The sequence below is a fragment of the Gasterosteus aculeatus genome, chromosome 20 (genome assembly GCF_964276395.1).
Source record: "Gasterosteus aculeatus chromosome 20, fGasAcu3.hap1.1, whole genome shotgun sequence".
NCBI classification, from domain to species: domain Eukaryota; kingdom Metazoa; phylum Chordata; class Actinopteri; order Perciformes; family Gasterosteidae; genus Gasterosteus; species Gasterosteus aculeatus.
The window spans coordinates 14,784,062-14,805,495 of record NC_135707.1 but is presented as its reverse complement, the minus strand read 5'-3'; the positions used below and the strand labels follow the sequence as shown (position 1 = coordinate 14,805,495).

The 21,434-nt window shown below is 40.0% G+C and overlaps 1 protein-coding gene across 2 annotated transcripts in view; it reads left to right on the top strand.

The window, feature by feature from the left end:
• Window positions 1-21,434, top strand: part of ulk4 (unc-51 like kinase 4) — a 58,091-nt gene that overhangs the window by 11,520 nt on the left and 25,137 nt on the right. For both annotated transcript variants that reach the window (XM_040165884.2, XM_040165883.2), the window contains exons 19-27: window positions 3,325-3,408; window positions 12,195-12,356; window positions 12,606-12,779; window positions 14,263-14,390; window positions 17,893-18,026; window positions 18,276-18,397; window positions 18,624-18,680; window positions 18,927-18,978; window positions 19,169-19,263. In XM_040165884.2, the coding sequence (XP_040021818.2) occupies window positions 3,325-3,408; window positions 12,195-12,356; window positions 12,606-12,779; window positions 14,263-14,390; window positions 17,893-18,026; window positions 18,276-18,397; window positions 18,624-18,680; window positions 18,927-18,978; window positions 19,169-19,263 (1,008 nt within the window). The remainder of the gene's footprint in view (window positions 1-3,324; window positions 3,409-12,194; window positions 12,357-12,605; window positions 12,780-14,262; window positions 14,391-17,892; window positions 18,027-18,275; window positions 18,398-18,623; window positions 18,681-18,926; window positions 18,979-19,168; window positions 19,264-21,434) is intronic.

Below are 21,434 nucleotides of genomic sequence, written 5' to 3'. Positions count from 1 at the left end.
AGTTGCATGATTCAGCTAAATTCAGAGATTTGAAGAGAAGAAAGGAAACCACTAATGCTATTGTTGTGACCTATGTGCATTTGTTTAAACCGAAAAGAAATACAGCATATATTTTTATTATGGCTTTGAAAACACACATTTAATAAATAATGTGATATTTCGTAGTTTTAAGTTTTCTTAAAAAATGACAAAGACGCTCCAGCTATATGTAGAATATTTTAATACCTCTCTAGTCTCATTCACCGACCCGCTCACTATTCAAATTTTTGGAAAAGCCTCTCTTGCTTGACTTCTTTTCATTATTCTAATCAGGGTGTTGAATTTGTCCTTTTGTGGTTTTGATGTCGCTAAAGCTGACCACACTAGAAGAAATCAGCATTTGAAAAAACGTTATTCAGAGACGGCTGATTTCAATCAAAGTGCCATTACTTAAGTCAAAAGTACTGCCAATATTGTGCTCCCTCCAAAGAATGAGCAAACGACACGAACCAGCTTCCAACATGTTTAAGGTGTGTGGAACCTCCACTGCAAGGCCTCCAGGATGCCCTGAAGAGAATCAAGTCAAAGGGAACCGAGCAAAACGTTGGACCCAGATGCCAGAACAATCAAACACATTTCTTATTACCTCAGTGAGAAAGACAGAATCTTGATGAAACTAAGTGCTATGTCATTATTTAATGGAGTTCAAATTAACATGCTGACTAAATTGAATTGAGTGAATTGACCCCGAGCCCTGAAAATTCCAAGAGAGAGTGAAGGAGGCTTTGTTTGACTTCGTTAGAAAAGGTGATCCCAATTTATTTCTGGTTAACCTCAATCTAGCCAAGCAAGTCAATTTAAGTGTAAGATTTGTATTTGCAAGACTGATGGATAACCTTCAAAAATCGATCACGCTGGGTGATTACACTTAATACTCCAGTGAAGCCGTGGGGAAACTCATCAACGTCCAGTAGAGCTGTTAATACATTGACTTTTTGGCTCCTGCAAGAGCCAGTGTTTCTTCATGAATGCCAATGTGTCCTTAACAATGCTCCAATTATCGGATTCCTGTAGGTCGCACAGAGCAGTAGTTTAAATTGCAAATGTGTGTTAGTAACATTAGGAAAATTAAACACAAAAGCTAAGCTGAATGTTCTTTACTGACGCGCACACAAACACACACACTTACACGTACATACAGAAATGATTCCGTACCAAGGATAACAGGGACAATGTTGCTTAAGTTTTAGGGTGACAAAATGGGGTAGAAATATGGTAAACTAGTTCTATATTGATTGAATGAGCCGTTACAGTCCCCTGCCAAAGTATTCAACCCACTTAATTATGTGTCATTACAAACTGGAATGAATAGATTTTTATTTTTGGATGTCATGGTGAAATTGGTCAAATACAAATATAAAGGATCACTCGAAAAAATTACAAAATAAATAAAAAAGAATACTGGAGTCTCCATCATGCCTTTTGGGAAACTCCAAAAACACGTTTGTTTCCCTCTGAGCAATGGCTGTTCTCTGGCCACTAAGGGCAGTTTTAGTGTCATCTAGTGGTTTGTGGCAGTTTACAACCAACGCCTCAGCTCAGCCCCTCTCTTTCCAAGCATGTTGGAGAACGAAGGTGGCCTTTGAGGTAGGAACAGCTTTTCTAACACATATTTGTGTTATAACACACATATAAACACATATTATAAAAATACTTTAAAAACACAATCTTTATCATTATGAACCGCTTCTCATTCAATACCTGTTCTCCAAACCTATCCCTACCTTCAGATCACGTATAACGCAAAAGGGTCTGGCATGAGCCGCTGTGCTGCTGCAGAAACATGGCGGACTCCCTGTGTAGATATAAATGGCTTTTTGTGAGCCTAGGACAATATAACGATTCCATTTCACCTGAAAATACTTTTATTAAAACATAAAACACCTGACATTGCTTGAGTTGTGAAGTCCCTGAACTGTCTTGCAAGTTTTCTGTTTGTGATTTAGTATTGGATCTTTAAAATGATCTCCAAAATGCACAGTGACACACTTTTTTTCTATCCCTCGCTCCATTACAAGAGTAACTCTCCAGTTCAAGAGTTGTGATTAAAGAGCGCTTAGTGCGGCCTTCTAAAGTTCAGCAGAGGTAGTGATTAGTCAGATGTTTGAAGTACTTTCTTGTTGAAAGACTACCTGCTTTGGATATAAATCTTATGGAGTTTGTGTCCATGAAAACTAGAAAAACGTGTAGTTCTCTGTGGACCTCCTGTCTCTGACTTATCTCTTGATTCAGTCTTGACTTGACAATTTGATGTCCCTCCAGTGAAGTGAAGTATTTGATAACTCAACACAAAAAAGGTCATTATTTGATTTTTAGAGCTGTCTTTTTTATATCTCTGAAGGACGGCTAGATTGACTGTGGTTTTATATTCTGGTCAGTGTCAACAATCAGCTGCATTGCTGCCTGTGCAGAAACAACTAAAACAACTTTGATTTGACTTTGAGCAGAGTCTGAAACAAAAAAGACATTGGACTTTTCCCATACGGGTACAGTTGGGTACGGTAGGTATTTCTTTCTTATAATAGCACATGTGTTAAGTCCACAGAAAACACCGCTGAGGATCCTCCTGATTACATTCTTTAAAGGAATCCTTTCCAGCATGTGATGTTGAAACCCGTCACTGAATAAAATGAACTTAATGAACCCAATAATGAAATTCAGCGATGGCTAATATCTTTAATTCAACCAATTCAGGAGTTCAGGGAAATACCAAACACAGGATGTGAACTCACCCTGCATGGGGTATCACTTTCTGTTTAATGGCAGAAGAAACTTTTTTATTGGAGTAATATGGAATGGATTTGTATCTGTCCCCTGGCAAACTCAGCCACTTTGTCCTGTCTTCTGAACCAGTCAATGACAATGATTAGTTACAGCCTCCAGTGGCGCCGTGTTCCTCAAGGTTAGATATGGCCCGAAGCCGAGCACTGTGGCGCGAGACCTCCCTGTCGCCCTCCTGTTCCTGCAACACCGGTTATTTTGTTGTGTTTAAAAATTAAAAAACGAAACATGCCAACACTTACTATTTCACTAAGAATACAAATAGCAATGAAAGACGTTTTAACCGATTAACCAGGATGTCATGACCCTTCTCCCCGCCCTGTCTTTGCCCTTTATTGCCCTTTTCCTAACTTCTCCCTACTTGCTCCTCCACGTTATCTCTGCTTTTCTTTCACTCCCACTCTACCCCCCCCCCCTACCCCCCCACCCACACACACACACAATCTTTACCCCTCCTCCTCTCTCCCTCTCTCCCTGTCTCCTTTTTCTATGTCTCTCTATCAGGAGAAGAAGAGAGCCTCCCCAGAGGGACTGTGGTTGGTTCCCGCTGCCGCCTACGCTGGCTTAATGAGGAGCCTGCGGGAAGGGGTGAGTGTCTCGGTGTACGTCTGCGTGTGTCTGTTTTTTTTTTTTGTCTGTGCCTGTGTAGCTGTGACTAAGTCTCTCTCACTCTGCGTGCCTGCGAGTTTGTGTGTGCAAGTGTGTGGCAGGGGAACCCTGTGAACAGTAATGATGAGGCAGCTGTGGGGGCCTAAAGCGTTGTTTGCCAGCTGCAAGTCAAGGGCATGCAGAGCAGTCACACACACACACACACACACACACACACACTTACCTGCATCAAACACAACCCTTTACTGCTCAGCAGCCTGACCTCAGCAGCAATTAGGACCCTCTAGACACGCACATACAGTGGATGGAGCAGAAACACAAGCAATAATATGCCGGCTTCCTTGCTGTTCTTATTTAATTTTCTGTCACTGTTTTAATTATGCCTCTCCTCTCATGTTTTTTCATTAACAAAATAAAAAATGTTGACCAGTTGGTATTATCGTCGGTGACATTCTAATATAATAAATTGTTGTCTCCTAAAGTATTATATATATAATGTTGGCAAAATTTCAATTTTCCTGGTCTTATTTTGGATGGGTCCCACCCTGCACTTCATTACCTCAGCAGTCTACAATGGGACCGTTTTTTATCCTTATTTCATTGCAACTGGAAGAACAGTGAGGTTTTGACACGGGCTACCTGCAGTTTCACTTTCAGTTTACTTCTTCAATGAAATTGTCTACAGCTGAGTGCTTCCACATCACAGCCTACAATAGTATAGTGTTCTTCTTTGTAATGTTCATACATGGTGGACCATTGCGGTAGAATAGGGAGCTTTTTGGGTGGGGGTGAGACAGATAAATACAGAGTACAGGTAGAGGAGGGGAATGGATGGGTGTTGTTTCTCTCAGAGGTAGAAGGGTCTTGCTCTGGTAGCCCACTATATCAGAATGAATATAAATGAAACTCTGGCACGTACAGTTGTCAGCCAGTACCTACTGTTGCTTCATTACCACTTGGAGTGTATTGGGGGGGACGAGGGGGTGAACAGGGGAGGGGTATGTGTGACAGGAGTAGAGGGAGGGGTTGAAGGGAGGAGAAAGCCAGTTGACTTATTTATCATTATTGAGTTGTGAGAGTACGCTGACAAAAAAAAACTTGTGGGTGTATGCGCGCGCAGACACACACACACACACCTAGCCGTAGGGACCAGACACTCATCCCCAGACCCAACCTGCCTCCCTCTCTTTGCATCTCCCACTCCACTCCCCCCTCTCTGTTTTACCCGTGGCTGCACAAGTATATTTCCCATTATATTACAGAGTCTAAATAGTCTAACTTTGTCTCATGGCCCACAAGTTAACAAGCTACTCACTCTATATCACAGTTTACTATAGTTCCACAGACCTATATTTGCACTGTTGAAATATAAGCATCCTTTCAAATGAAATGGCATTTATTTGAGGAACGTTTTAGGAATGTTGAAGTTAATCTCAGCCACTCAGAGACCATTCAATTGGTTTGCATTGCAAATGAATCACGGCCATCATTGGATTATCGCCAAGAAAGAAATGGTGTTGGACAGTGGTGAGACAGGACCAGGATATACAGCACTCCGAATACACTGTGTTACTGTAACTGAACGTCCAGCTAGCGCCCTGCGACTTGCCAGGTTATTCTGCCATGTTACCTGCTAACTAGCATATTGGTGTTTAGCTTGTACCCTAAGCATTTGCCCTGCACATAGTCACGATGTCACCAAGCTTCCAGCACCATACATTTCAAGATGTGCCAGGGAATTTCTCTCTTCAAGCGGTCACTCATCAACCATAATTATGATATGTATGATAATCCTCCTAGCGGTCCACCAAGGCACTCTGTTTGCAATGGTCTATGGTTTGATGGGATGCATGTTTTATCCCCAAACTATTGCTGATGGAAACAGCTGCTAGTTCTTCCACTATCTTCACCAGCTATGCCATTAAGTGCTGGCCAGCTACTGCAATATATAGCTTTTTTGGTGTTTTCTTGCTGAAATCATCTGATCCAAATTTGTTTTATTTGAAGGGTTGCAGGCTGAAAAAAACATGTAGATGTATATAGAGTAGCTGAGCTCAGGCAACATCTACACTATTTTTATTTTTAAACAACTCTGTACACACAAGGGTTTAGTACCATTGATCTCTGTCCGTACTAATGTACTGTAAACAAATATAACATGACCATTCAGGTACTGGGAATTTGTGTGCTGTTGTAGACAGGAAGCAAATGGTCTACTCTTTTTCGGTTATTCATCTTTACAGAAAATACCGTCAAGTATTATTGTACTTGTATTAAAAGGTCTTATTCCTATGTATTACCCACACACTCATTGAAACAGACACATTTTCTATCACACACACACACACACACACATTACATTTACAGTTTTACATCAGTAATCAGTAGGTCAGTAAAAATGGTCTAAGTACATCTCACACATTTCAAATCTTTTTTCTTTGTTATCTCTTACACTCTGCTGTCATACTGGAGAGCAGCATTTATGCTTTTGTTTGTTTACCGTTTTTTTTTTTACCGTTAACTAGATAAGAAAAAGAAAAGTTCTATATCACACTTATTAGAGCCTTCCTCATGTTGCTCCATAAAGCTGATGATACTGCTGCTTGCGCATTGCTCAGATAAAGGCTTGCCCCATGCTCATGTAGCATATTCAAATGCAGAATTTAACTGCTCTAAAGCTGTAACAAAGTCAGCAAAGTCTGTGATTTGTTGTCCATGTCGAATTAACCTCTGGGAGTCGCTCGCTAACGATGAATACTGTTGATTTGATATGTGACCAACTGTATCCTTGGTGTTAGTGTTTTCTTACTGAAGTGGTGTCTCCAATGTTTAGTGATGCATATAGTGTTCGTCTGGAGAAGGAGATTGTCTACCAATATGCTAAATGTGAATCCAGCGCCACACACTGTTTATCGAATGACAGCTTTGAAAAACAGCGCCAATACCCAGTCTAATGTGCTCCAGGCGGTGTGATTTTTGAAGCGCTTTCTGACCCCCTGGATCACCCCAGCCCCCTCCACTGCTGTTGAGAGTTTTCCTGATTTACAAGTAAGCACTGGAGAGAGGGATAGTGATCGTTGTTGTAGGAGAAGGGGTCGACTGTCGTGGGGGGAGGGGGAGGCACAGAGCCAAAGCGAGCGTGGTGGTTCTACCAGCGGACAGGGGGGATTGTAAGGGATGGCAGGGAATGACAGAGAGGGAGGGAGAGAGAGAAGCATCAGTGCATTGGGAGATGGAGAGGAGATGGCAGAGAGAGAGATTGAGAGAGAGGGAGAGAGAGAGAGACGTACTTGGAGAGGGGGAGTGAATGGCATGGAGTGAAAGGCAGGTTTCCAGGCCAGACTTAAGCTGCAGGAAATTATTTATGAGTCTGAACAAGATGATGCTTCTGCTGCCTATGATGGAAAGTGCGTGTGTGCCTGCGTGTGTAGCAGAAAACCTGTGTGATAGAAGCCAGGGGCCAGAAGGCAGAAATCCCTCCCCCCCCCACACACACACACACACACGCGCACAGGGGTGAGCCTATTAATGATTTATCACTATCTTCCACAAAGGAGAAAAGAACAGAGGGGGTATCGCTAAAACAGTCATGGGTCCTACCCTGTGTCTCTAACATGAGATGACCAATCCATGTGCATGCACAGGCACACATTACTGTGTTGTATTGATTTGCATATTTTTAGGAAAAGACAGTACGGTCCATTACGCACAGAAAAAAGGGACAGATGATAACTAGTATCATGTTAGTAAACCTGTCTGTCCACTTGTCGCTTCTTTTTCCTTTTATATTAACCTGTCCTCATCCTACGCAAGATTATTTTCCCATGCGGCCTTTTGTCTCTATTTACCTCCCTGTACTTTGATGACCTGTTTGTCTCCTTGTCTGGTCTGTTATTTTACATGCGTTTGTCTTCCTTCCTATTTGTCTGTTTGCACTTGTTGCTCTTTGGTCCACATGTCCCTTTCTCCTCCTCCATGCCCCACCGTCTGTCTGTCAGCCTGTTATCAGACAGTCTGCCTCTTTGAGTATGCCCATTAAGGTTGTTAGATGTTCTGTGTGAGCCTGATAGATGGTGTCTGTGTCTTTGCCATAGGGGCTCTTTCAAAACCAGGTGTGCTGGCTTCTGAAGGACTTTAATTACAGAGGAAACCACATCAGACATGTGAACACGCACACACAGGCACACACACAAGCCCTGTGTCAAGTCATGTGATGCAGTTTATTATGATGGACTCCCTTTCTACTCAAGACTCAGAGGCCAGGTGCATACATGTTGGAACTAAATAAAACTAATCTATTGATCGACACTTGAAGACAGGATTTTATTGTTCCATATCTGCCTAGGCTTTTAACTCCTTTCATGTGGACCAGAGATTTTTCAAAAAGATTTTAACATGGGGATCAAAGTGGGTAAATCTTGTCTGCCCTGAGCCACTAAAAAGGGAGATTTTTTAAAATTCAATCCAGTTGGCAGGAAGGCAGTTAGTCCTGTTGAAACATGACAAAAAGATAGAAGTCCTGTTTGAACAGGACACACCAGTAAGTAATTGCCTAATTAAAATGCAGGAAGCTAGAAATGAAAGAATGTATGTTTTGCATGAGTACCATAATCATCTTTATTGGTCTTAAATTATGATTTAAAACTACTTATTAAAAAAGTACTGCTGTATGTTTGAAGTTAGGATGTATGAGAGTGTATGCCATTTAGTTAGATCTGCCCCATGGCACGTTTAGAATGCTGACATGTTAGTTCCTTTCTGATTCTATTCAAATCTATAGCAAACATCAGTGATGAGATACACAGTTAGAAGCAGTTAAATCAGACAAACATTTCTGATCTCTGAGATAACTCATCTATATGTTGGCCAAACGTTTTATTCTACATTTCTAACCATAAAGTCACGCAGGATCTTTAGTGCAACATAAGAGCACTGCGAGACCTTCAGAGAGTGTCGAGTTTAAATTTGGTCCGTCTGGTTGTGTGGTGACTGGCTCTGAGCCTTTAAGAAATTCTGGATTGTGAAAAAAATAAATACTGTGATTTTATATAATTACAGATTTGCATTTATTTACGTCCAGACTTGGCAAAGTTGTATGTGAGAGAGAAAAAAGTTTGATTATTGTACCCAAGGTATAAGGAAAGTATAGGGTCTTGGCACCTCACAATTCGTTTTTATTCCGATTCAGAGGTCAACAATTCAATTCTTAACCGATTATCGATTCTAAATTCCGAAAAATCGCAATTTTCTAAATTTTCTCAAATCTGAGTTTGCTACTCAGAGGTTGCTAATCACTTCCTACTTTATTTGATAATTATATATTAAATATATAATATATATAAAAACAATGCAAGAACCAATGCAGCTTGCATTTCAACACAATATGGAAGTAGCCTATGTAAAAAAAAAAATTAAACAGATTCATTTTTCTTTTAAATGAAGAAAAAGCTGCTCTTAGTTTCAGACCGGTCCGCATTTGTAAAATACCAGAAAAAAGTCCAAATGTGTGAATATCTTGCCAACTTTCAATACGGATCGACTTTTTGGAAAATCAAAATAATGAGGTAAGATTACGCATTTCGGTAAAGTTGGCAAGATATTCAGATTCAGACTGACGGACCGGTCTGCGAGCTGGAAGCATTGCTCTTAATGTGCCGGTAATGATGGTAATTAATGGTTGTAGCTGGTTGTCATCTACGGTCCACTACGGTTACCGAAGGGGGGCGTTTGTTTTTTGACAACGTTTTATCTCTCTTTTTATCCCCTTACATTAGTGCGGAAATGGGCTTTTATAGTTGTGTGAATGCATCACTCCAGCCAATCCAAAAACGGGGTTTGTAACCAATCAGGTGCAGAGACCATGGTGACTGGCTCCGCCCCCTTACTGTCAAAAAGAAAAACAGCGAGCGCCTAGAAAACACCTTCGAGCGCGAGCAGAGACTAACCTCGCGAGCGAGGATGTTCACGCTCCGCGAGCGAGCAAATATCTCGCGCAAGATGGACTTTTTTTTTTTTTAAATTCCGATTACTAACTTTTCTGAATCGAGACCGAATCGTTCTAGAGAGAATCGAGAGAAATCGAAAAATCAATTTTTTTCCCCCACCCCTAAAGGAAAGACACTTACTCACTTTGCCTCTCCAGATATGTGAGGTTCAAGTAGAACACTGAGTATAATATAATGAGTGTGTTTTTCGGATGAACTTATTCCTGTTACTGGGAGAAATTATAATGAGAATAACTCGCTCTTTCCTCTCTCTCTCCTGCATTTCCTCCTCTGCATCATAATGATGGAGTTTCTTGCATGAGCTACTTGTTTCTCACCACATGCAGGGACGTCTCTCTCACTGCATCGCTCCCCCTCTCTTCCCTTAAGTCTCCCCCACTTTCTCATTCGGTGTAGTCCCTGGTAGGGCTACACTCTATTAAACACACAGACAGTGGGTGCTCCCCCGTGGGCTCATTAGTGTGCTGGCCCGCACGTCCTGGGGAATGCTGGAACAGACCATTCTACTGGTTCCCGCAGGGATGCCAGAGGATTCATTTTGTTGTCACGCTACGTAGTCCCTTGGTGTTGAATACACGATGTCATGTCCTATATTGGATTAATATGTGCTGAATGGTTTTAGCTCTCAGTTATGATTTGAATCCCCAGGAGTGTGAATAGGCTGTGTTACCAGCCTTACCATTGGTGCATTATGTCAGAGGTTTATCCTTGCGTTCATATGAGATCCAAGATTTTTATTAGTTCTAAAAGGATGTCTTTGTTTCAGGGAACACCGTTTTGTAGGGCCACTATTCTGCTGTTATGGCATAGTGTATACATAGTGTATTTAAGGCAGATGGGTACACATCTGCATCGGCAGTCCGCTCTTGACTCACAGACTAAATCTACATCCGTTGTCCATCCATTTGAGCCCTTAAGAAGGTGGATAGTGTAAAACATATGTAGTTTATATAATCGTACTACGCCAACAAATTATGGCCGTTGAGTCCATTGTAGATGATGTGAATTCACGCAAAAGCTGCACTGATAAGAAACAAAAACACTTTTTAGCTTTAAAGTGTTTTATTAAAAAGCCAGGTTTTCCATAGAGTGTCACTGAGTATCATAAGTCTGTTATTTCTTTAATGTCTTACCATAAATTACCTCAATAAATTGCTGTGATTACATTTCACTTTAGCTGTAATTAGAAAACCTTGCCACAAAATATATTCAACTCTTATAACTGTTATATAACTAGACTATTGTATCTCATATCTTGGAAGTGATGTAACACAGTGAAACACAATAATAACCTGACAGAAGCAATCACTTCTGTTCTACTTCCTGTCTTTTCTTGACAATGAGTTTCCTGGAAAAACTCATTTCCTCGGCCACCGTGATTTCATTAGTCTGGCCATTGTTGAACACAAACAACAGTTCTTTACTCAGAATAAGGTGTGTGGGCACATACAGTATGCACATATGCATGCACACGCACACACACACACACACACACACACACACACACACACACACCGACTTCTACTCACACAGGCAACCTCTCTTGTTTTTGTATTGAGGTGACGTTGAGAGCTAATCTAATTGTCATTGTCATTGTGCTCTTTGTTTATTTCTGCCTTTTGGTGGTGACATTTTTCAGTAATCGAGTTTAAAGTTTGTAACTTAACAATGATCCACAAAATGAGTCAAAATAATTTAAATAACCATTTGGACACAGGCCAAATGCTGCTGCTCTGCTCTGCTCTTAATGCAGGATGCATGTGCACAAGCACATACAAGTAGGACATTTATTCTTTACGTTTCATTCTTTTCTTTTTTTATGCAGCAAAGCGTTAATTAAATATACAATTAATAAATTCTGTCCCACGGTAGAAAAACGATATGCTCTCGTGCCTCATACAGCTCTTCTGTGTTGCACCTGCTGCTGCAATCATGACGTCAATACATTGAGACACGGAGTGTCAATCCAACGTAAATGCTTTTCAATATATGTTGCATGTCTTTAGTCCCTGCACAATGAACATAAATCTATAATGTAATGATTAATATTTCCCAAATTCCCAAATTCCAAATGAACTAATATATACACTTCCGACTCTTACAGAGGTAATTAAATATATTGTTCATAGTTTGAAGTTAAAAAGTGTTTAATATTTATTTATATTTAAAGTATTTAAACAGTTAATATATTGTTCAGTTTGAAGAAATAAATTTGCCTTGCCTTCTTTAATGTTGTCAATTGTTATTTTGTGCTTCTTCAGTTCAGGCACCGTTTAGGCACCGGAATTCATTTAAAAGTATCATGGGTTTCGCAAAATACCCAAACAATACCCGTCTATACTCATGGTCCCAAACCCTCTGACCAGCCGGTCCCCTGATTAGTCTTAGGTCTGACCGGGAAAAAAAGTTGTTCATTTTCAGTTAGTTTGAATATTTTTAGGCAAAATGTGTAAGTGTATATTGACAGTGCTTTTGCTGTTTAATATTAATATAAGTGTAGTCAGTTTGTTTTTTTACTCAGTGTACTAGTGTACAATACCAATACTATAAAGATATCTGTATATTAATAAAACACAAAAAGGATGTACTATGGTAACTTTCTATTCTGTATTTTGTGGTTTGCCAAATCTAGTTGTCAATAACCCAGTACCTAAATGTATTATTTAATTTAATCAAATATACTTGTTTTACTTATGTGGTTGGTTATTGTTCCAAACTGGATTTATATGATACGAAAGTCTTTGTGTGTCTGTCTTACAGGATGATCCCATAGTCCATCACATGGCCGCTAAAGCTATCGAGAACATTTCCACCGTGGTCTCTGACCCCTCCCACCACCTGGTTACCACGGAGATAGGGTCTGCACTGTGGTACCTATTCACGCACTCCACTGTGGAGGCTGTCAGAGTCACCGCCATCTCTGTAAGTTTACAATGCTCGAAAAAACATGGATGAACACTGACATAAATACATGTACATACTAACATGATTTATGGTGTTGATCTCTAGTTCCAAGTCGTCTTCATTACTGCATAGTGTGCATTTCCTTTTGAGCACTTGCCTCAACACTCGGATGTCAAGTGCAACATGACATCACATCCACATGGGAATGCAATGCAGGAATGACATGTATTGTCTACATGTAAGTTTACCGCTGCGTCTCAATTCCAGGCTCTTTCAAGGCTGGCCCAGTCGGCCCCAGCAGTGATTGACACCTGTGGCCCTGCAGCCATATTGGAGGGTGTTGGTGAAGCAGGGGCCAGGGTCCAGCAGCACCTACTCACTGCTGCGGCTGCTGCCCTACTCACATCAAGCATCCATACACACCGCGTCGCACAGAGCAAGGTACGTGTACACTCTTATGCACACATGCATTGGAATGTGACAAAAAAGTGCAGCATGTCAAATACAAATACCCACAGATTACAGTACAAATCAATTGGCAAAAGACAACTCAAACACAACCATATTGTTTAATGTTATTTTTCATTTATATTGCGACAGAAACAACGCAGAAGAAATGTTTTCACAGGTTTCACAGGAGTTGCTTAAATGAGATTAAAACACAGCAAATGTGAAACCAGCCACGAAACCAGCCTCAAATTCTCTAAATATTTACTTTATACTTTTCTCTCTCTTTCTCGGTCTCTGTCATTCTGTCTCTTTCTTACTTAGTTCATGAACTAATGCTCAACTGTGAGCAAACCCATTTTGATGTATTTCCTATTTAGTTTTTTTCACAAGACACCCATCTAGCGTGTATGCTAAGTGCTAATCTTGGTGAGGCAGTGGGGCTAAAATTGATTTGAAGGTTTTTTAGCTTAGAGTCTAGCAAAGGTAATTGACTCGCAACTGAATTTATTTGCATTGAGCATCCAATTTAACACCAGCATACAAACTTAGTAGTTCAACTCTGCTCTAATTATACACTGATATGCATTCAACCCCCTTTTCTCTCCCCTGGCACAAAGACAGACAGTCCAAGAGTTTGTTTACACAGAACTCTGTCTGTTAGTGTGCAAGTGTGTGTGTGTGTGTGTGTGTGTGTGTGTGTGTGCATGCGCATAAGCTAATTTGTAGAGTGTGTCAGTATCTAGGCTAATTGGCTGAATGAACACGCTCTAGCCTTCTTCTTCAGCACAGCATTATGGGTAGTGGGGAGGGACTTATCAGCTAGGCGCACACTACTGGGTTTTGAAATTAATTAACTTGGTGTGTCGCCCCATAAACACACATGCACGCACAATCTGTCACGTTAGCTTACACATACACACAGACACACACATACACAGACGCCACGCAGACAGTGGAAAGAGTATGGTGTTGGTGATAATGATAATGGTAATGAATGTTGGCCAGTCCCAAATTTTGCGACCAGTTAATGCCGCTGAGTTTCTGCTGAGTGAATGGATGTCTAAAGTAACTGTAGGCACACAAGTTTGTTTTGGTGTGTGCTTGTTGTGTGTACACATGTAGTGTGATAATGTGGAGCCTGAGCTGATTAAAATTTTTGCCTCTTAGTCGACATATTTTCTAATTACCTTAGGGGAAATGTTACACAGAAAATATTCTCGTTTTATTTGCATACGTTATTTGAATACATTGCAGGGGTATATTTTGACAAAATAAACGGAGAACAAAGCACCATGGACAAGGCGCAAACATCTATTCTCTTTATACTCTGAATCAACCTACTTCGCTGGGATTTGACCATGTAAACATTTAGGTGTTCTGTATCACGTAGCTGGTGAGTATTTTCATCAGTGTAGTGTCTTGGGTTGCACAGAGTCAGTTTTGCTTAATTCATTTTTGTGTTCTGGCCTTGTAGGACTTGGTGTTGAAGGTGCTGAGTTGTCTGGAGAGTCCATCCACAGTAACAAGAGCCAAGGCATTTCTACTGCTGCTTTTACTAATACAGGACAACACAAACACACTGCTATTCTGCTGTCAACAAAGGTAAATACACACTCACTGACGCCCACTCATACACATCGTATTACATTATCCTAGCCTGATTGTATATGTATTATTTATATTTATTAACTGAGCTACAACTAGAAAGTAGCTAGCAATTAATCACTTACCATGACCATGTTTGTATGAAAATTTACCTAATGACTACTGCATATCAGAAGCTCATTATAAACAACTCTTTGAGTTAGATGAACTAAATGTATTTTTTGAGCTCTGTGAAAGGAGTACACTGTATGATGTTTTGTAGAAGGCAACAATTGATTTCATTCATCAAAGAGTCACAGTCTTTTCATTTTGACTTTAACACGGTTACAATGCACCTGCCTTTACTATTGTGCCTGAGAGTGATGTGTGCGATACAAGTACTAAATTGTACTGACTGAGATTTGGAGTTGTGAAACAACTCCACTCAGTCCGTCGGACCACCGGCTAATCAGTTACCTGTGAACTGTCAGAGAACAAACAAATACCATTTGTGAATTCCAGTCCAGGGCCAGATTCCTCATTAATTATTTATTCGTATCCCCTACACAGCTGCAAGAACTCCATCTAATAACAGTGTGGTTGGTCACATCCAAGATTTTGCTCCAGGTTTTTGGAAAATTATGTTTTCATTAAGAAATTACATTTTGTTGCAAATACCATAACAATTACTTAACATAAGCCACAGTCCTATAGGATCAACAGTTGTATGAGATGGCTAGTTTAATCTATTGATTACTGGTCGTTGTGGCGCAGGAGTAGAGAGGGTGCGCTGGGAACCGCAAGTTTGATGGTTCGAGTACCGGCTGGCCCATGAGCAAGACACCTAACCCCTAAAAATGTAAAAAGCCATGGGTTAAAAATGCAATGTAAATCGCTTTGGATAAAAGCGTCAGCTAAATGACCTGTAATGTGATGTATTGTAATGATTACACACTAAGTTCAAGGTTTTGTAATTTTGGCTCGATGGCCCGACTATTCTGAGTCTATATTTACACTATACTATACTATATACTATACTAAACTATTTGTTTGATTATTTAAGGCAATAGAATGTTGACGCCTTAATTGTAATGCTAAATGTTATGTAAATGATTTTGAGCGTTCTCCCGTTATTGTTTTCTAAAAGATCTGTTTTCTCCTGTCCACATTAAAGTGCAAGGTGGTAGTTTGGTAGTGGTGGTAGTATGTATTTGTATTTTAGAATCCTATGGGTGTGAAAAAACAGGTTAATGTAGACGGAGAAACAAGCTTGACTTTTCAAATTTTTACTTATTTACTGTGGACATGTTATACAACAACAGCTGTAGATTTACACATTTGGCAGGGCAGCTTTTTGAGAGTGATTTATCACATACAAGCGGCCATAGATGGCTTTTCAATGCAGTTTTCTGGTATTTTTAAGAACCGTTTTAAGAATTCCTTCATAAAAACGCTGCCTTGGGCTGTTAGCGAGGCGCTTGTACTCTGTATAACCTTTTTATAACTAGCACAGAAGCCGTGGGAATGATAGTATGAATGTACCCTGGACATTCTGTTTGGGCCGCTCTATGTTGTAACTTCACTGGATCTTCAAATAGTTCATTAGCTGGTTGCCCTGTGTTTCACCCCCATACTCACTTGCAATGCAGTTGCGAATGTATACTGCTCATCAGATCAGATATGCATGATATCTGTTCATATACATATATCTATATATGTGTGTGTGTGTGTGTGCATGTCTGTTTTCTGTCTCTCTCACCACCACTCAACTTTCACGCTATCCCTCCTTTTTACTTGATCTTCCTCTGTTCGCTGTGTTAGAGCTGTCAGTTGACCTGCCCGTCTCTCTCCCACCGAGCACGCTGCATGATTCAACCACACACACAGACACACGTCTCAGTCCTGCTCTCACCCAGGCGCGTTGTGTTTAATTAGCTCCTCAGTGGCGTGAAAGTGTGTGTTTTTGTCTGTATGATAAACTTGCTCAGCCCTCACTGAGGAAGTGTCAAGATTACCATTGGGACACACACAGAGCAGACCCCTTGTAGGTCGGTTGTGTGCAAATACTGTGTGAGTCCCCCACAGCGACTGACAGAGGTGGAAAGTTTGTCTCTCTTTATTTAGCAAATTGGAAAAAAATGTCTGCAAGACTTCCAGAGGACCACACAAGCAGAAGCCTATCAGAGAGACAAATAGGCTGACAGAAGGGAGTAAGCAGAGCGCTAACACCCTCATCATGTGACCAAACACATATGAAACTAATGACATCCTCACCACCTTGGCTGCAAAGTGTATTAAGTAGCAATTATGCATTGTTAGAATACTAACCAGCTAGACTAAGATGGTTAACATATGTAAATATTATACAGCATGTTAGCGTCATCATTGTGAGCATGTTAGCATTTGCCTTAAAGCAGCATAGCCTCACAGGGCGGCTGGCGTGGCGGAAGACTCTTTGTATTGTTGATCATTAAGGCGAACAATCATTTCAGATTAGACTCCTTACATCTACGTTTAAAAAAATAGGCAAACATAAAAACAAGTGCTGGGTACATTAACGCCAACAATTATTTTATTGCACGGTAACGCAGTTTTAATGAATGATAATTATTTTATCTGTCGTTCACTGGCTCTGAATATATTACATTACTTTACAGGTCATTTAGCTGACGCTTTTATCGAAAGCGACTTGCATTGCATTTTTAACCCATGGCTTTTTGCCCGGTTTTTAGATTAAGATTGAAGAAATATTTTAACTGCTAATGTGTAAAGGGAATACTGCAGTAGGACAACAATAAAAGTGTGCAATACACCACTTTTGAATCATTGCCCAGCTCTAATATAAACACAAAAAACCCTTTCTGCCTTTTTCAAAACCACTTACTCTAGACAAGATGACTCAATACATTCTTAACACATCATGCTACATTAAACAAATCGCGTGATTCTTACAATAGTGGTGACTAAAACATCCCCCATAAAATGAAAACATTTACAAGATAACAAGTCCTCTGGAATTAATCCATTTCCCCTTTTTATAATGTTATTAAGTCCAATAACATTTTAAGATATTAATGGGAATAATTCTTTTCCAGTGTTTCCCCTACATTTACAACTTTGCGGGGGCGGACCGAAATTAATTTATAATTCCACTCTCCCGCTTCACAATTCTCCCTCGAAAGCTTAGAATCAATATTTGTTAACCAACATGACCTAATGAATCTGTCTGCGAGTTTCTGCATCCATGCTTTTTGTGCCTGTGTGTTGGTGTCTTAGTAATAAATACCAGTTAGCAGCACTAACCTTTTGGCTATGAATTTGTGAATAGAATATTATTGATTACCGTTAAACAGAAGCAGTCTGACAAGAATAAAATATTTCCAAACTCAGTGTCTCCTTGCACCTTCTTTTTATGCATGCGGTCAACATTACAGCTCATTGACTGCTACGATGAAAAGCAGAGTGAAAAAAACAGAACAAAACAAAGTGACCCAAAATGCATGTGTGTTTTTCTGTCTAGACTCATAATGCACCTGGAGAGAGACCTTCGCAAAGCCGCTCCCCTCAGAGAGAACCCCGGCCAAATTGGATATCTGTCCCAGTGTCTGGACTTACTGATTGTACATCTGAGTGGCACTGCACTGCTGATACTGGGTACACACACACACACACTCCCCCATTGCATGAGTGCACTTTGAATATTATTTTTACAATAATATTTATTCATAATTGTTTTGAAAGTCTTTTAATGCAAATTATTGATGTGATTGTGATTCAGTGCTTTTCTCTTTGTGTTACATTTTAACAGTATAATGTGTTTTTAATCAAATGTAATTTAGCATTCCATTGACTGATCCCTTGTGATCTCCTCTTGTGTCTCCATGTCTCCTGTCCTCTCTCCAGAGGATGTCCTGTGTGCATTACGAGGTGTGACCGGAAGGAAACATCCCTCTGCAGCTCAGAGCAGAGAGCTTAAACACACTTTGCCCAGAATGTCAGTGGTGCTGTACCTTATTTCATCCCAGGTAACTTGGGCCTTAAGAAGATTTTCTTCATTGTTTGATTATATTGTTGTTGCCTTTTTGCCTGAAATCCACATCTGATTTTGTCCATTAAATATTCTCAAGTCAATAATGTACTGTTTATTGTTGTGGCGTAGATGTGTTGCTACACGCTGTTAATGTCATGAGCATTTGGTATTTTAGATCGAGATCTAGCCCTTCACTAATTGTCTCTGTGATTCTCTTTTAGGTTTTTAGATGTAAAATTGTATCTGAAGAGTTTATAGCTAAAATTGGATTTCTCCTGGTAAGTGTATTTCAGTATCATGATTAAGAATGTATTGTTTGACAAACTGAAGTCGTACCCCAACTCCACCTGTGGATATAATTTGAATTCAACATGTGAAAGTATCCGATTTAGTGGAAAGTTCAAAGCATTTAATAAATGAAAAAGTTGGTGCGTGTGTAAAGAAAAATCTACCGCTCATCACAGAGCACAGAAAAGATATTACTATAATCTTTTATCTTTCTTTTCTACACTCTTCTTTCATAGAACTATATAACCTCAATAGAGTCCAATGAAACAAATCTTACCAGGGCTTTGGGTAAGGTGCTACTAAATTATTTTTAAAATTCTATATTTGTTATTTCTTTGACCAAACTTAACTCTGCTGTGACTTTCCATCTGTTTTTGTTTTTTATTCCGTACACGTCCTAATCTTTTCATCATTAATCATTTAACCATTTACATAAGTTGCAGTTAGTGGAGCTAACTTGGATCTAATTTTCTTTTAGGTGCAGCAGTATGTGAAGAGTTGATTAAGACTTCTCTTTCGATTGTGGAAGTCCTAAGTCAGCACCATACTCTCATTACTCCACATCATAGTGCTGTAAGTATGCATGAAAGCAGTTCTGCAACTCTCTTCCTGTCTGTCTTCCAGACACAGCACTGACAGTAAGTTTGTGTGTCTGTCTGTTGGATAACTGACCGAGAGTCTGAGTGTCATAAAGAAATATAGGATACTTTGGATCCCTATTGATACCCGGCTAATAGAGATACTAGTAAAGCTCTCACTTGTCCTCTCTAAGGTGTTTAGCTCTCAGGGTCAGCTTGTACGCAAAGCAGGACACTAATCAACTATTGAACCAACAGAGCATCATCTATGCTGTGTGTGCGTGCGTGTGTGTGTGCGTGCGTGTGTGTGTGTGTGTGTGTGTGTTCTTGTATGTGCATTGAATAGGTCTATAAGATTGTGTTTAATGACTATTGATGTATGGAAGTGGAGAGCAGCAGGAAGCAGACAGGATGGAGGGAGAGAAAAGAAAAGAGATGAGGAATAGAGGAAGGAGCAAAGAGGAGGTTGTGTCTACGGATAGTCAATAACACAGGAAGACACTTTAATTACCCACCAGCCAGCTCAGATTAACTTTTATTTCCCCTCTGGACAAGGACACACACTCATGTTTAAATTAGTTACGTCTCTGAATCCTCATCACAAAGTAAAGTTTGAAGTAAGTTTTGCCTCTGAGACAACACCATTTCTTTCCCTTATTTATATATATATTTTTTAAATATAAACCGCTTTCCCTATATGGGGAAATGTTGCATTTGTCAACAGATTAGTCATCTTCATATATTACACATTTATACTATGTAAGCTGAAATTTAAACCAATGAGTGATGGGGAGGAATTTGCAAACCGTCCCAATTGACTTAATGAGTCAATCAAACTCAGTCAACTGTGATATCGGTAAACTTTGTAGACAACAAAGAGTTTGGCTAAAAATAAATACAACTTAAAAATAGACTTCAGTCACTGAGCATGATGTTATTGCTCTAAATGTGCATTCAGCCACTATGGTTGGCTCCTTGAATCTGGGCCATGTATAACAAAAGCTAATTTATTTTTGGGTTCATGATATACAGCGTCCTCTGCACAGCAGGTATCTCAGAAGAAAGTGCATTACCTGATCAACAATGTATGCATAAGGCTTGTTTCCTAGAATTAACACTGGAAGTTCAGAAGGCCCCCTTTGCCTGTGATTTTCCAAATGGTTTTAAAAAGAATTTACATTTTATCCTTTCCAGTCGTACAACAATACAGATTAATCTTTGATCTACTAACAGATAGCGGGCCTACTATGTTAGAGAGCAAAATCAGAAATATAGACAAGACTAGATTTCAGACAGTGAGTGGACATGTCCCCCCATGCTTCACAGTCCAGAGAAAGTGCATCTCTCCCTTCGCACACGCACATGCGGGCAGACACACACACACACACACACACACACACACACACACACACACACACACACACACACACACTATTCAGTCTTTTGATGGTGATTCAAATACACACAGCATTAAGTGGTGGACAATATCCTTTGTAGTTTCCTCGCTCTGGCTTTCAATATAATGACACTCAGCATTACTGTTGTTTCTATGGTAATATTGGTAATCATGCAAATTCATGCATTACAGATTCATGCCTATTTAAGGACATTGACAGTTGTGGAACTACATTTGTTTGTGTGTGTGTGTGTGTGCGTGCGTGATCAAAGAGATCATTCAACAGTGCATTTCCATAGTAATTTCATCCTCTGTGAAAGTGGTCTGTGTGGTTGATGCCCACCGTATTTCTATAGAACAGTGTCCTCTATTCAGTTTGATATATGTATATTAAGGTTTTTTTCAGAGGAAAGGCGGAAATTGCTTTTATTGATATACTTGTCTGCCTCAAATGAGAGAACACAGGACCAAATTAAACTTTATGCTGTCTCTGCTAAGCCATAAGACTGAATATGAACTTTTACTGACAGAATTCCCACAATTCCCATTGGCAGAGGTTTACCTGGTAGAACCCTACAGGGGGGGTCTTCTGTTGCTGCAGAAGCCTTGTTGAACTGAGTGGTTTAATTTCCACGGCACAGAGACATTATCGGAATTGTACCACATGCTGGCATTATACAAAAAAGTCAACTTGGATAAATAATGAGTTGTTTAGATATTTCTGGTCGAAGGTCAAGGTTTAGGTAAACACGTTTTGCAAGAAGAGTCTA